This window comes from Patagioenas fasciata, chromosome 32 (assembly GCF_037038585.1).
Source record: "Patagioenas fasciata isolate bPatFas1 chromosome 32, bPatFas1.hap1, whole genome shotgun sequence".
Classification (NCBI taxonomy): Eukaryota; Metazoa; Chordata; class Aves; order Columbiformes; family Columbidae; genus Patagioenas; species Patagioenas fasciata.
The window spans coordinates 3253409-3269927 of record NC_092551.1 but is presented as its reverse complement, the minus strand read 5'-3'; the positions used below and the strand labels follow the sequence as shown (position 1 = coordinate 3269927).

Below are 16519 nucleotides of genomic sequence, written 5' to 3'. Positions count from 1 at the left end.
TTCCCAGTCCCATCCCTTTCTCATCTCAATCCCATCCCCATCCCATTCCTGTTCTCACCCCAATCTCATTCCCATCCATATTCCCACGCCCATTCCCATCCCATTGTCCCATCCCATCCCCATCCCATCCCATCCCAGTGTCCCCCCCAACAGGTCCAGCCACCACCGCCACCTCCCAAATGCCACCGCGGCACCTCGGTGACAAAGACTGATGGGGCTGAGCCTCCGGAGCACGGGGACAAGGACAACGGCACCCAGCGTCACACCAGGACCTCCGTCCCCTTCCCTGCACCCCTTGGGTGTCATTAGCGGGGGGACCGGAGCCCCATCCCCAAAAGTGCTGCAGTGCAGCTGCTGCTTGAGTCACGTTCAGTCGGCACCTACGGCACCAAAAAGCCCTTTAAACCCCCCCCTAACATTATTCCCTTTGTGCTGCTGTTTATTCGGCTACAAAATCAAAGGTGTGGGGGGGTGCAAAATATAACCCAGAGCACTAAATACCCTGAAATGTGGAGAAACTCTGCTGGAAAGGATCCCTGAATCCTGCGGGCTGGGTTTTTCCAGCTGCTTGGCATTCCGGAGGAGAAGCGGCGTGAATTGGTTATTCAGCTGGGGATGAGTTTGGGTTGGGGGGGCTGCGGCGCCTTAAATAAATGGGTTTCCATGCTATTTCAGCTGTTTTCCCCATAGAAAGGGGTACGGCGGATGCAGGGACCCCCCTCGCCCATCCCTGGTTCTCGTTAATAATTGGCTTCGTCATTAAAGCGTCAGCAAATCCCCCCCCCGGGATCCAACGGAGTCGTCGCCCCCCGCGCGGCTCCATAATTGAGGGTTTATTGATGGCAGCGGCGCTAAAATAGGATGGAAAAGGGAAATAAAGGGTTTTAAGGCCTCGTTTGCACCGCCCCCCCCCCCCGGTGGGTTTATTATGGGGGTGGGTTACGGCCAATTATCCTCAGCGGGGTTAATTAATGGGTTGGGGGATGCCCTGCTGCTAAATTGATGGGTTGGGGGGGTACGGAGGGTCCTCCCTGTGCTGGGTTGCTGGAAATGCAGAGATAGAGCTGGAAATCTCATATAGAATATACATCTATTAGTGATAATAGGCAGAAACCTCATCTTGAATATACATATATTAGTGATAATATAGAGAAATCTCATCTAGAATATACATATATTAGTGATAATAGGCAGAAACCTCATATAGAATACACATATATTAGTGATAATATAGAGAAATCTCATCTAGAATATACATCTATTAGTGATAATAGGCAGAAATCTCATATAGAATATATAGCATATCTCTAATATCTATAATATGTACATGCTTTCTATAATATGGAGATATGTTCTCTATAAAATCTCTATAGTATCTATAATCTATAATTTAGTGTAATCTATTATTCTATGATATCTATAATATCTTCTTTATAATAAGTGATAGATTATAGATATTATAGAGATAGATTATAATCTATTATTCTCTGATATCTCTAATACCTTCTCTATAATATCTCTATAGTATCTATAATCTATTATTCTCTGATATCTCTAATACCTTCTCTATAATATCTCTATAGTATCTATAATCTATTATTCTCTGATATCTATACTATCTCTATAATATCTACATATTATCTATAATATCATGGAATAATAATCTAGAAATATCTAGAAATCTTGTCTATAATATGTGTATTAGATACAATATCCAGAAATCTTATCTATAATATATATTTTATCTAAAATGTATAGAAATCTTCTCTATAAGATCTATTAATATAGTGTTAATATACTAATATATACTATCTATAATAATATAGTATTAATATATTAATACATGTTATCTATAGTATATAGAAAGCTTAGTGATAATATACACATTATCTATGATATATAGGACTCTTATCTATAACCCACACAGCTATAATATCTATAGATAATCTATAGGGGGGTGTTATACACCTTATAACTGACCATACACCAAAAAGCAGCGAAATCCAGACTATTGGGGACCCCAAATCTCCCGTGACCCCCCGTTCCCACTTTAATATTTAATGTGAGACTGGAAATAAATCAAAGAGTTTTAATTTTAATTTTAATTTATGTAAAAATCCCACCCTCTCACCCCCTTCCAACGGGGAAAACCAATTCCCCCTTATCTTTAATTAATTAGCCGGTGCTAATGAAAGCATCGCATCGCCGTGCCGAGGCGGGATTGCAGCGGCGATAGCTGGAAATTAAGCCGATAAATAATAGATGCTCACCGTTAATGAACTAATTTCAAATGGAGATTCAAACGGAGACCCGTTCTGGCAAAGAAAAGTGATTTAAGCGAGGTTTATTTAGGTCTCCGGCGCGTTTTAATGGCCTGGGTTGCTGCTTTGCTTTTATTTCTTCCAGTGGTGGGAGCACGGGGAGAAAAATGAAGGGAAAGAAATAAAACATAAATATATAGGTGGATATAAGAAGATAAATGGGGTCTAATTGGGTAATGGGGTCTAATTTGTCTTCGGAAGGTGAGGGAATCGCTGGTGGTTTATGGAGCGTTGGTAAATCACGGCACCGGATTAAACTGTCAGGGTAACCTCCCCCAACCACCGTCCACCTTGAACCATCAATTATCCTCCAATAACCACCTCGAGCCACCGATTATCCTCCAATAACCACCTCGAGCCACCGATTATCCTCCAATAACCACCTCAAACCATTGGTTATCCTCCAATAACCACCTCGAGCCATCAGTTATACTCCAATAACCACCTCAAACCATTGGTTATCCTCCGATAACCACCTCGAGCCATGAGTTATACTCCAATAACCACCTCAAACCATTGGTTGTTCTCCAATAACCACCTCAAGTCATTGATTGTCCCCCAATAATGACCTCAAACCATGAATTGTTCTCCAATAACCACCTCAAACCATTGGTTGTTCTCCAATAACCACCTCAAGCCATTGGTTGTTCTCCAATAACCACCTCAAGCCATTGGTTGTTCTCCAATAACCACCTCAAGCCATTGGTTGTCCTCCAATAATGACCTCAAACCATGAATTATTCTCCAATAACCACCTCAAACCATTCTCCAATAACCACCTCAAGTCATTGATTATCCTCCAATAACCACCTTAAGCCATTGATTATTCTCCAAACACTACCTCGAACCATCAATTGTTCTCTAATAACCACCTCAAATAATGAATTACTCTCCAATACCCACCTCAAGCCATTGATTATTCTCCCAACACCGCCTCGAACCATTGATTGTCCTCAATAATGACCTCAAACCATGAATTATTCTCCAATAATCACCTCAATCCATGGACTATCCTCCAAACACCACCTTGAACCATGAATTATTCCCCAATACCCACTTCGAACCATGAGCTATTCCCCAATATCCACCTCGAGCCATCGATTAATTCACGGCATAATTTCCTCACCTTCTCTCTTCTGCTTTTCTCCTTTGTCCTCTTCTCATTTTCTCTCATTTTCTCCTATTTTCTTCTCCTTTTCTTCTTGTTTCCTCCTCATATCTTCTTCTCTTTTCTCTCCTCCTCTTCTCCATTTCTATCATCATAATCAATCATCATCATCATCATCATCATCTTCTCCTCCTTCCTCCATCTCAGTAGATCCCACTACCCTGCTGACCAGCCCAGCTCCTCCCAGCCCAGGTGGGGCAGGACGAGCCTAAATTAGGACAAGCCTAAATTAGGATGAGCCTATATTAGGAGCTCTGTTAGGACTCACATCTTCCTCCTCTTCCTCCTCCTCAAAGATGCACTCATGCAACAACAGCTCTCGCCCCTTCAAGCAGAGGAAAAGCCTCGGTGTGTTACTGGGATTAGGGGAGCGGGGACACTAGGACGGGGCTTTGCTTACTGGGACGGGGCTTTGCTTACTGGTCCTTCTCTTCCACAGCCACCAGGATGCACGAGGTGACCGAGATCCGCATCAAATACCCCAACAAGATCCCGGTAAGGGCTGCGAGGCTCTTTGCTAAAATCTTCTTGGGGTCCCCCTGCAAGAGGGTCCCGAAACCCCCCAGTTTCACCCCATAGCGTCTTCTCGGCTTTGCAGGTGGTCGTGGAGCGCTACCAGAAGGAGAAGACCTTGCCCAACTTGAGCAGGACCAAGTTCCTGGTGGCCCAGGACCTGCCCCTGTCCCAATTTGCTGTCACCCTGAGGTAAGGGGTTAATGACACGGGGGGGTCAAGGTGTAGTTTGGGGTAATGGAGGGGGGTCCACAGAGCTGGACCGGCACCAAAACCCAGCCTAGTGCTGTGAAACAACTTGGCTTGGAAGCTGCTTTAGGCGTTTGCTTTGCTGGGCCAAGTGTTTAGGCTTAGCCTAATGCAATTAACCTTTGCAATTAGCCATGCAAATGAGCAGCACTGTTGCAGCTGCCTTGAAATGTCTCCCAAGAACCCACATCTAGGATGAGAGGAAATGGCACAGGGGAGGTTGAAGGTGGAAATTTGGGGTGATTTCTTCCCAAAAGGGTTGTTGGGTGTTGGAATAGGCTGCCCAGGGTGGTGGTGGTGGAGTCGCCATCGCTTGAGGGGTTTAAAAGTGTTCAGATGAGGTTCTTGGGGACTTGGGTTAGTGCTGGAGTTGGGTTATGGGTGGATTTGATGAACCTCAGGGGTTTTTCCAACCAAAATGGCGCCGGAACCACCTCAGGGTCAAAATGGCGGCACCAGGGGCACCAAGATCACCTCAAAACACAAAATAGCACTAAAATCACCTCAAAACACCAAGTAGTGGCCCCAGGGGTGCCCAAATCACCTCAGGGCTCAAAATGGCAGCACCAGAATCACCTCAGGGCTCAAAATGGCACCCGAATCACCTCAGGGCTCAAAATGGCGGCACCAGATTCACCTCAAGGCTCAAAATGGTGCCACCAAGATCACCTCAGGGCTCAAAATGGCGCCAGAATCACCTCAGGGCTCCAAATGGTGGCCCCAGAGGCACCAGAATCACCTCAGGGCTCAAAATGGCACCCAAATCACCTCAAGGATCAAAATGGCACCCGAATCACCTCAGGGCTCAAAATGGCACCCGAATCACCTCAGGGCTCAAAATGGCACCCAAATCACCTCAAGGATCAAAATGGCACCAGAATCACCTCAGGGCTCAAAATGGCGCCAGAATCACCTCAGGGCTCACCTGGCAGCCCCAGGGGTGTTGGGGTCACCTCACGTCATTAAAACCCTTGAGGAGCTGGAGTGGGTTGGGAGGAGGGAACGGAGCTGGGAAGGGGGTGGAGAAGGAGGGTGAGGTGGAAATTGGGGGTGATTCCTTCCCCAAAGGGCTGTGGGGCGTTGAACGGGCTGCCCAGGGCAGAGCTGGCGCCGCCATCACTGGGGGGTGAACAGAGGAGCTTCTTGGGGCCATTTTAGCGCCGGGGGTGGGTTATGGGTGGACTCGATCTTGAGGGTCTCTACCACTCGCCCTTGCAGGACGCGGCTCTGCTTGGCGTCCTCCCAGACCTTCTACCTGCTGGTGAACAACAGAGGGCTGCCCAACATGGCCGTGACCATGCAGGAGCTGTACCGGGACAACAAGGACGAGGACGGCTTTCTCTACCTGACGTACGCCTCCCAGGAGATGTTCGGCGCCTCTTCCTCCCGCGAACCCCAAAACCATCCATCCCCAGCGTGTTCTCAAGGCGGCTCAAGCACAGGAGAGGCTGGGGATGGATCTTAAACTCGGCTTAAAAACATGGCTGGAGCACAACCTCATCTTCCCCCTGGCTGCGGCTTGACAGGCTCAGCTTTGTAATGGCCTGAAAAGCTCCGCTCGACGCCTCCTTAATCTTGTGCCTTTAGTCACAAATTATCCTCCCAAGACAGCAGAAGATGGTGCTGGTTTATTCTGAGCCACGGGGAGGTTATTTTTCCCTAAATGGCTTTACAGCCTGTCTTCCTCGCCTAGAAAACTTAGGCTCCTTCTAAAAGCCTCTCCTAAGAGGATCAGGGATGGCGAATTTCATGGTTTGCGTCGGTTTTTGTTAAGCCTGTCTGGTTTTGCTGCTCCTCCGTGTTCTTGAGACGCAGAATAAAGAATACGATGCCTCTGCTTAGCTAAATATGTAAAGCCAGGCTTAACCTTGAGGTTTTGACCCTGGTTTGGCTGCGCTGGGGGGGGATCAGGGGAGCAAGAGCAAAGAGGGGAGAGGACTTTGCTGCCACCATTGCAAAAGCAGCTCCCAATGCTTCCCCTGGGCAGAATGGGGGGCTGACCCCCCCCCCAAAGCTCCCCCAATGTAGGGGCACGTGGCTTAAGCCGGGCTTAAAGCGATGAGTCAGACCCAGGCGCTTCCTCCCAGCGTGATGCTGCAAAACGCCTCTTCAATATTGAAGGCTTCCCTTGCTGTAAAGCGCACGGTCACGCCGGGTGAATATTTCATGCACGTTTCAGAGGGAAATGGTAATAAATAAGCTCTAAAATCAGCTGTTATAGCACCGGGAGCCTCTTCCCTGCTGGGTTGGGGTGGGGGGGTTGAGATGATCCCCCCCCCCACTCCATGTGCAGGGATGGAGATGGGGAGCTGTGCCCCTCAATGTGATGCAGCCCCCAATTTACAGCAGGGTTTTGCTTGGGGTTTGGGGCTGGATTAGGGCAGAGCTGGGGGACAAAAGGTATTAATTTGGGGGGGGGGGTCATTGATGCTCATAGCACTGCAACCCTTGTAGGGGGTTGAGCATCCATAGACCTGATTTCCCCCAGGAAAACCGCTCAAAAATCTATATTTATAACATTTTGCAGAGCTCCAGACCAATGCACTCAATGCTAAGGGGGTGGGGGACAGCGCTCCCCATCCCTTCCCCCAAACTTGAGCCTTTTTCCCCGGTTTTCACCCCAAACCCAGCGTTTTCGTCCACGGGAGGCAGCGCAGATTTATCCCATCGATCTCCCTTTCTCTTTTATACCAAACCCATATTTAACTCGTCAAACCCAACGAGCGGCGTCGCTCGCCGTGTTTGCACACACAGACGCAGCCCGGTGCTATTACCCCAGCCACCCTGTAATTAAAACCGGGAGCTCGTTAGGGCAGGGTTTATATTAATCCCTTGCTATTATTATTACATATACATTAATTTCCCACCCAATAACTGAAAAACCACCTGGTACGCAAGCAATAAAGAGATGGAACATTTATTATAGGGAAGGGGACGGGGGCAACCTCCATCCATCCATCCCCGCCGGTGTCAGCGCAGGATGGATGGGGCTGGCATTTATTAAATGGAAGCGCATTTTTCACTAGAAATGGAGAATTGCTTCCCAAAAAGCGGCTGCATCGGGGAGGAGGAGGGGGAAGAGCTCAATTCACCCCCAAATTGCGCTCCCCCCCGCCCCCCAAAAAGATAACGCAGCTCGGAGCATCGCGCCCAAGGCGGGGCGGCTCGTCCTGCCCCTAAAAAGCATTAATTATAGGTTGAATTAACACCAAAGGCTCCCCGAGCTCTAAGATCACTTTGCAGGTTTGATTCATTAATTAATTGGCAGCGAGGAATGATTAAGGAAATAAAAGGGGTTGGAGCAGAGGGGGGTTAAAGGCTCACGATTTCCAATGGGAAAGAGCTTTTGGAAATGTCCCCCCCCCCACCTATTTTCCTGCTGTTTTCCCATTGTTTCCTGCATGCATCCCAAGGGGCGACCCAGCCCCATCCAGATGTGGGGATGCCGAAGCATCCCAGCCCCATCCAGATGTGGGGATACCAATGCACCCCCAACACCATCCAGATGTGGGGATGCTGACACATCCCAGTCCCATCCAGATGTGGGGATACCAATGCACCCCCAGCCCCATCCAGATGTGGGGATGCTGACACATCCCAGCCCCATGCAGATGTGGGGGTGCCGATGCACCCCAGCGCCATCCAGATGTGGGGAGGTAAATGCACCCAGCCCCAACCAGATGTGGAGTCGCTGATGCATTCTCGCCCCATCCAGACATGGAGACGCTGACGCATCCCAGCGCCATCCAGATGTGGAGGCGCCGATGCACCCCTGCCCCATCAAGATATGGAGGTGCCGATGCACCCCAGCCCCATCCAGATGTGGGGGCACAGGCACATCCCCAGTGCCATCCAGATGTAGGGATTCCAGTGCATCCCAGCACCATCCAGTTGTGGTATACCGATGCATCACAGCCTCCATCCAGATGTGATATGCTGATGCATCCCAACACCATCCAGATGTAGGGATTCCGATGCCTCCCAGCTCCATCCAGATGTGTGGATGGTGGTACATCCCAGCTCCATCCAGATGTGGTCACGCTGGTGCATCCCAGCACCATCCAGATATGCAGAGGCTGGTGCATGCCAGCACCATCCAGATGTGGGGGATGCTGGTACATCCCAGCTCCATACAGATGTGGTTACGCTGGTGCATCCCAGCGCCATCCAGATGTGGTTACGCTGGTGCATCCCAGCGCCATCCAGATGTGCGGAGGCTGGTGCATGCCAGCACCATCCAGATGTGGGGGATGCTGGTACATCCCAGCGCCATCCAGATGTGGTCACGCTGGTGCATCCCAGCGCCATCCAGATGTGGGGATGCTGATGCATCCCAACACCATCCAGATGTGAGGATGCTGCACATGCCTCCTTTTCCCTGGGAAATCAGCTTCAATAGCATCAAACCCAACCGGCGCTTCACAGGACTCCGCGCCGCTCCGTTTGCCGGGCTAAGCGCCGCAACCCTAATTACATATTTACCGCCAATATAACTCCGAGTTAATTACACGGCGACTAATTTTCTCAGCAGGGGCTTGCAATATTTGGGTGTAAAGCTGGGATTGCGAGCGCGTTCCTTCAACACACCGCGGTGTCGCTCTGGTCGTCTATGGAAGCGCCAAACGGGACCGGTTGGTGCGGGATCCAGATGTTGCACCGAGATTTCCCACCAGTTCCCTCCGCGCCGTCCGGTGCGTTCGTTAGTGGGTAAATATCTATTGTCGGCCTTTGTTAATTGTTCTTTCATCTCGGAAGGTGCTGTTGGTGGGGAAAACGCGGCTCCACACGCTGGCTCCTGATAAGGCTCAGTTCACACGGGAGATGCTCCACTCCCTCCAGCATCTTGGTGCATGCGCTGGACTCTCAACAGTTCCCTGTCCTTGAGCTGAGGGGCCACAACTGGACACACTATTCCAGATGTGACACACTAGTCCAGATGTGGCCTCCCCAGGGCAGAGCAGAGGGGCAGGAGAACCTCTCTGACCCACTGACCACCCCCTTCTAATCCCCCCCAGGTCCCATTGGCTTCCTGGCCACAAGGGCCCAGTGCTGGCTCAGCCCACAGCACCCGCTATTCCCAGCTGGTCTCCCATCCAAGCCCTGACCGGGCCCGACCCTGCTTAGCTTCCCAGATCAGACCAGATGGGGCATTCTCAGGGTGCTATGGCCGTATATATTATATATATGTATATATATATGTTCCCCAAGTATTTCCTGATAGTATCTGAACTATAGGACAGAGCAGAGGGGCAGGAGAACCTCTCTGACCCACTGACCACCCCCTTCTAATCTACCCCAGGCACCACTGGCCTTCTCGTGGTCTCCCATCCAAGCACTGACCGGGCCCGACCCTGCTTAGCTTCCCAGATCAGACCAGATGGGGCGTTCTCAGGGTGCTATGGCTGTATATATTATATATATGTATATATATATGTTCCCCAAGTATATCCTGATAGCATCTGAACTAAAGGGCAGAGTAGAGGGGCAGGAGAACCTCTCTGACCCACTGACCACCCCCTTCTAATCCCCCCAGGTCCCATTGGCTTCCTGGCCACAAGGGCCCAGTGCTGGCTCATGCTCACCCTGCTGTCCCCAGGCCCCCCAGCTCCCTTTCCCCTACGCTGCTCTCTAACAGCTCATTCCCAACTCACACTGAACCTGGGCTTGTTCTGCCCAGATCCAGACTCTACACTTGTTCTCTTTCATTGAATTTCTCCTCTCCAGCCTGTCCAGGTCTCTGATGGCAGCACAGCTTCCAGTGCCACCACTGCTCCAGCTTGGTGTCACCAGCAAACTGGGTGACACTCACTCTATTCCCTCCTCCAAATCATTGATGAATAGATTGAATAATATAGACCCCTGGGGCACTGCACTGGATCCAGGCCCCAACTGGACTCTGCCCCATTGCCCACGACTAACAACCCCAAAACGGACACTGAGATGTGGCTCAAGGCACCTCCTGAGCCTAAGCCCAGCTCTTGGACGCCGATGGAGCCCAAGCCCAACCTCACCTGCTCAGGCTCCACAATGAGCATCACCCAATGGCCAACACAACGCCAAGCACCCCCTTGCAGCACAATATAGTTGATTATAGCACATTTTAACGTGTTTAGGGGCAGGAACTCACCTCCAAAGGGCCCGACTATCCCCACAAACAGCAGCCAGCCTTGTTTTTAAGCCTGGCCTGGCCAACCTCTCCTTTTTGGAGTCATTTGTTCGCCTTTACTCACCCCCAGGGCTTGGTTTAATTCCAGGTTGATCCTGATATTTCCTGCCCACGTCGCTCCTCTTCTCATGACTCTATATGAAAAGCGGCTTCGCTCGCAATCACATCTCGCACTAATTATGGCCCAAAAGAGGGAATATTGGACCAGAGCGGGCTGGGGAGGGTGGGAAGGGTCCCACGTTGACACCACGAGGGGCTCGGAGCCAACAACGCGTCCCCAGGATCCCCATTGAAAACCCAAGGTCTTGGTTTGCCAATGGACCAGCTTGGGGATGACTCGCTTTGCATCCATTGGGCAATTAGACGTGCGGCTAACGAGCAAAGATAAGTATTTTAAGCATGGGGGTTAATTACCTGAGGGGTTCGGGGTCCCAGGAGGAGCACTAACGAGGGTCTGGAGCAAACGAGGGGCTCGGGTGGAGATGCTGGTTCCTCCTTGAGCTCGGTGTCCAGGAGCTGTCAGTGCGATCCCTTCACCCAAGCTCACGCCATTAACTTTGTTAATTGCTGCTCGTTATGAAGAGAAACCTCCCAGGGATCTCGGCTCGTTTATTAACGATTAATGGCAGGCTGCCTTTGCAAATGAAGGGTTTGGGTGTGATTTGAGGGGGGGATGAACCCTCTCATCTCACTGGGTTATTTCGCTGCTGAAAGGGGGAGATGAGAAGCGGGTGGAGGATTCGGAAAGCGCCGAAGCCACCGCAACGTCACCAAACCCAGGCTGTGGCCACACAGCAAAGATTGGGACATTTATGACACATTTCCCCCATCCACGAGTCCAACGGGATCAGATTATGGACCGGACCAACACCCCCAATGGAAAACGTCCCGCGGGCTTTGCTAAAACTCATTAAATCCACCCAACGAAGGGGACGGCGGAGCCCAAATCCCAAACTTGTGCACCCCTGACCAAACCAGCGCCCTCATTCTGCATGAGCAGCACGTTAATCACCCCCCCCAAGTCATTAATATGGAAACGCAACCCCGCTCCACGCAGCGAGATGTTTGCAGCTTGCTGAGACGGCTCCGAACGCGCGGGCGCTCAATCTCCCGTCACAATGCGGCTGATTTCTTCCCTTCTTTTTGATGAATAGCCTGCCGTAAATAGGCTCTGATTAATTGCGGCTGCGCTTTTGGAGGGCTGGAAATGCATCATTTGGGGATAATGGTCATCATCTGCCTTGGAGAGCCGTTCGGAGAGAGGAGCGCGGCTCCGTCGCCAAAACCAGGTGCTGGTTGAAGTTATTGAGCCAGAAGAGTCTTGTTGGCGCTTGTAGATCCGGATGAAACCCCCGGCGAGCTCAGCGCCAAATTCCTCTTATTTATCACCTTCAAAAAGGGGCAGAAACACCGGGAGTTTGTGCCAAAGAACCAAAGGGGGGCAACGAATGTGCACAAAACCCCGTCCACTACCCACGAGTGGTGGGGACGAGCGACGCAAAAGGGACCCTGGCGTCCCCCACCAACTGGGGGATTATTGGGGTGTCTTTGAGCGCGACACCCAAATCCCCCCCTCGTTCACCTTCCTAGAGGGTTGCGCAGAATATAGGAATAATAGAGATATTTTAAATATATATATAAACTTTAAAATAGCGCCCAAAGGTCTGGGTGCGTCGCCAAGGTGCTGAGCGCCCCCTCCGGAATCCAGGGATGTGTTGTGGTCCCCCCCGCCCGGCTCTAAGCAGCAGCAGCGGTTGGGATGCTCAGGGTGTTGCCATGGCAACCGGGGAGCCTTAGGATGCAGCTGAGCATCGCCGGGGGCTGGGACGGTGCAGCCGGGTCCCCTCACCCACCCCATGGATTTATTTACCTCGTTAAGGGGAATTAAACACTCCGCGCTAATTTGGCGTCTTATTGGCGTCCCCACATCAGGACACCCCCAAATGGCATCGGTACCTGATGGGATTTGGAGTCCCCGGGGGGCAGAGACGCACAGTGGGGGCCATGGGATGGGAGTAATGGGATCTTGAGCTTTGCCGGCGCGGTGGAGCCAAACGAGGTATCGGAGACTTAAGTTAATTATGAGAAGGCGGCTCTGCTGTCAGGGAGAGAACATTGAGCCGGATCGGAGAAGCGGTTGGGTTGGAAAAGACCTGGCTACGGCATCACGGGGGCCAAAAGTCATCGTTTGGGGGCCAAAACACCATCACTTGGGGCCCAAAACGTCATCATTCGGGGGCCAAAATGTCATCACCTGGGGGACAAAACATCATCGGCTTGGGGACAAAACATCATCGTTTGGGGCCCAAAAGTCCTCGTTTGGGGTCAAAATATCGTTACTTGGGGGCCAAAATACCATCATTTGGGGGCCAAAACGTCATCATTTGGGGGTCAAAATGTCATCGTTTGGGGACGAAAACGTCACCGTTTGGGGGCCAAAACCACCATCACTTGGGGCTCAAAACATCATAATTTGGGGGACAAAATGTCATTGTTTGGGGGACAAAACATTTGGGGGCCAAAATACCATTGTTTGGGGCCAAAACGTCATCGTTTGGGGTCAAAATATCATTACTTGGAGGCCAAAACACCATCATTTGGGGGTCAAAACATCATCATTTGGGGGCCAAAATGCCACCGTTTGGGGGCCAAAACGCCATTGTTTGGGGGCCAAAATGTCATCACTCAGGGGCCAAAACACCATCACTTGGTGGCCAAAACCACCATCACTCGGGGGCCAAAACCACCATCACTCGGGGGCCAAAACCACCATCACTCGGGGGCCAAAACCACCATCACTCGGGGGTCAAAACCACCATCACTTGGGGGCCAAAACCACCATCATTAGGGGGCCAAAACCACCATCACTTGGGGGCCAAAACCACCATCACTCGGGGGCCAAAACCACCATCACTCGGGGGCCAAAACCACCATCATTTGGGGGCCAAAATGTCATCATTTGGGGGCCAAACCCACCATCATTAGGGGGCCAAACCCACCATCATTAGGGGGCCAAACCCACCATCACTTGGGGGCCAAAACCAGGGCAGCTCCTCGTTTATCCCCCCGAAGCTCAGTGAAGGAGGGGCCCTCAAAGCCATTGATGTCACCGTGTCACTGATCCAAACCAGTCCCGGCTTAATTACCCCAGCAGGCTCGTTAGCAGCTGGCTCTATGGTTTGTGACTCTTAGGCCTCAGGTCACAACGACCCCATGAAGCGCCGGATGCTGCGGCTCGTTCGGGAAAGAAAAGCAGGTGGTTTAAGATAATATTAAATAATAATCATCATAATCATCATCATCACAAACCCAAATACCCAAACGAACACTTAAACCCAAGTTTAGTGACCCAAACACTTAGACCCAAGCTTAGTGATCCAAACAAACACTTAAACCCAAGCTTAGTGACCCAAACAAACACTTAAACCCAAGTTTAGTGACCCAAACACTTAAACCCAAGCTTACTGATCCAAACAAACACTTAAACCCAAGTTTAGTGACCCAAATAAGCACTTAAACCCAAGTTTAGTGACCCAAATGAGCACTTAAACCCAAGCTTAGTGACCCAAACACTTAAACCCAAGTTTAGTGACCCAAACAAACACTTAAACCCAAGTTTAGTGACCCAAATGAGCACTTAAACCCAAGCTTAGTGACCCAAACACTTAAACCCAAGTTTAGTGACCCAAACAAACACTTAGACCCAAGTTTAGTGACCCAAACAAACACTTAAACCCAAGTTTAGTGACCCAAACAAACACTTAGACCCAAGTTTAGTGACCCAAATGAGCACTTAAACCCAAGCTTAGTGACCCAAACACTTAAACCCAAGTTTAGTGACCCAAACAAACACTTAAACCCAAGTTTAGTGACCCAAATGAGCACTTAAACCCAAGCTTAGTGACCCAAACACTTAAACTCAAGCTTAGTGATCCAAACAAACACTTAAACCCAAGTTTAGTGACCCAAATGAGCACTTAAACCCAAGTTTAGTGACCCAAATGAGCACTTAAACCCAAGCTTAGCGACCCAGGAGCGGGGCCAAGGGGACGTCGCTCAAGCCGAACCAAGACCAGCGGAGTCTTTGTCGCGTTCAAACGTTCTCGGAGCCCTTTATAACGACCCAAGGATTAATAAATCACGTTCCTGAATCTATTATGGAGGATCCAGCACCCTCGGTGCCGTTCGCGGGGGATTTGGGGCATAATTTCCCTCCATGTTTCGCTTTCCGAGCGCATAATTCACCATGGGAGAGGAGAACGGAGCCGGGAACGGAGCCTGAAGCACCAAACGGCGGAAAACGGTGGAAAACGGCGGAAAATTGGGGTAAAATAAGACAAACGAGTCACAAACCCAACAGGGAAGGGACCCCTTTGTGTGTGGAACCTTGAGCCGCATTTCGGAGCCGTATTTGGCGACAAAACGGGGGCGATCGCGACCCTGTTTGCAAACACACGCGGACTGAGGAAAACCGCTAAAATTAAGCGAAAATGTTAATAATCCAGCCTCGTTCTGTTGGAATGATGTCGCATAAAGCATCACATCCCCCCCCCACGGCCCTCCAGGGCGCTTCGTTAGGCTGGGAATGCCTAATTAGCAGCGTGGCGATTCATTATGGCTCCAGCTCCATCCTCGAGCTCGGATGCTCGGCCCCCGTGGAGCAGGGGGGGGAATGAAATGCGGGGAATTAGATGGAAATGATGATGTGATGAAGGTTTGGGGGGGTTTGGTTTGGAGTTGATGGCGTAATTGAGGTTTGGGGATGGAGACGGCGCTCGCACAAAATGGCCCCGCGGGGGGGAAGCGTCTGAGCCCGGCTCCGTGTGGTGGCTCGCGAGCTACATCTAGAGGCACAGACACCCCCGCGTCGATAAATGCGAATAACGCGTTAAATATGAACGGCGGGATAAATGTGGATGTTGGGATAAATGTGGATGTTGGGATAAATGTGGATGTTGGGACAAATGTGGATGTCGGGATGAGGGGTGGTGCCTGGGCCTGGAGTGCAGGACTAGGCCTCTGGAGGCAAAAAAATACACATTTGGAGGCAAAAAGTCACCTTTGGAGGCAAAAAGTCACCTTTGGAGGCAAAAAGTCACCTTTGGAGGCAAAACTATGTCTTTTTAAAGCCCAAATATGCCTTTTGAAAGCAGAAAGGCGCCTTTGGAAAGCAAAAACCCGCCTTCGTAAGGCCCAACTATGTCCCTTCGAAGCCCAAATTGACCTTTTTAAAGCCCAAATTGACCTTTTCAAAGCCCAAATTGACCTTTTCAAGGCCCAAATACGCCCTTCTAAGGCCCAAATACGCCCTTCTAAGGCCCAAATACGCCCTCCTAAGGCCCAAATTCGCCTTTTTAAGGCAGAAATTCGCCTTTTTAAGGCCCAAGCAGGCCTTTTTAAGGCCCAAATTCGCCCTTCTAAGGCCCAAATTCGCCCTTCTAAGGCCCAAATTCGCCTTTTTAAGGCCCAAATTCGCCCTTCTAAGGCCCAAATTTGCCTTTTTAAGGCCCAAATTCGCCCTTCTAAGGCCCAAATACGCCCTTCTAAGGCCCAAATACGCCCTTCTAAGGCCCAAATACGCCCTTCTAAGGCCCAAATATGCCTTATCATTAAGTACTGATTAATAGTTATTAAATACTGATTAAACCTTATCTGGAGTCGCGGCTCGTACGGGTTCATCAGTTCTCACCAAACAAGACGTCGACAAAACAAAACCCACAATAAGGAATAAAGGATAAGGAATAAAGGATAAGGAATAAAGGATAAGGAATAAAGGATAAGGAATAAAGGATAAGGAATAAAGGATAAGGAATAAAGGATAAGGAATAAAGGATAAGGAATAACGGATAAGGAATAACGGATAAGGAATAACGGATAAGGAATAACGGATAAGGAATAACGGATAAGGAATAACGGATAAGGAATAACGGATAAGGAACATTCACGTAGAGCTTATAATGGGAGTTTTTCTCTCTTAACACCGCGCAAACCAAACCACGTTTCCATTTTGGGGTTTAAAAGAGCCGACTCAGCACATTTGGCAGAGGGTTTTGTTCCCATAGGAGCGACGCGCAGGCAAAGGAGGAGAATTAATCACTACGG

The 16519-nt window shown here is 50.1% G+C and overlaps 1 protein-coding gene across 1 annotated transcript; it reads left to right on the top strand.

Annotated features, from left to right (window-relative positions):
- Positions 1-3785: 3785 nt before the first annotated feature.
- Positions 3786-5805, top strand: LOC136113915 (microtubule-associated protein 1 light chain 3 gamma-like). Its single transcript, XM_065859161.2, has 4 exons — positions 3786-3837; positions 3929-3984; positions 4088-4194; positions 5470-5805. The coding sequence occupies exons 1-4, from the start codon at positions 3786-3788 to the stop codon at positions 5714-5716; spliced, it is 462 nt and encodes a 153-aa protein (XP_065715233.2). The 3' UTR covers positions 5717-5805.
- Positions 5806-16519: the final 10714 nt, after the last annotated feature.

Coding starts and splice junctions, on each gene's coding strand:
- LOC136113915 (XM_065859161.2), top strand. CDS start 3,786: ATGCACTCATGCAACAACAGCTCTCGCCCCTTCAAGCAGAGGAAAAGC. Junction 3,838..3,928: donor CAAGCAGAGGAAAAGCCTCG/GTGTGTTACTGG, acceptor TCTCTTCCACAG/CCACCAGGATGCACGAGGTG. Junction 4,195..5,469: donor CAATTTGCTGTCACCCTGAG/GTAAGGGGTTAA, acceptor TCGCCCTTGCAG/GACGCGGCTCTGCTTGGCGT.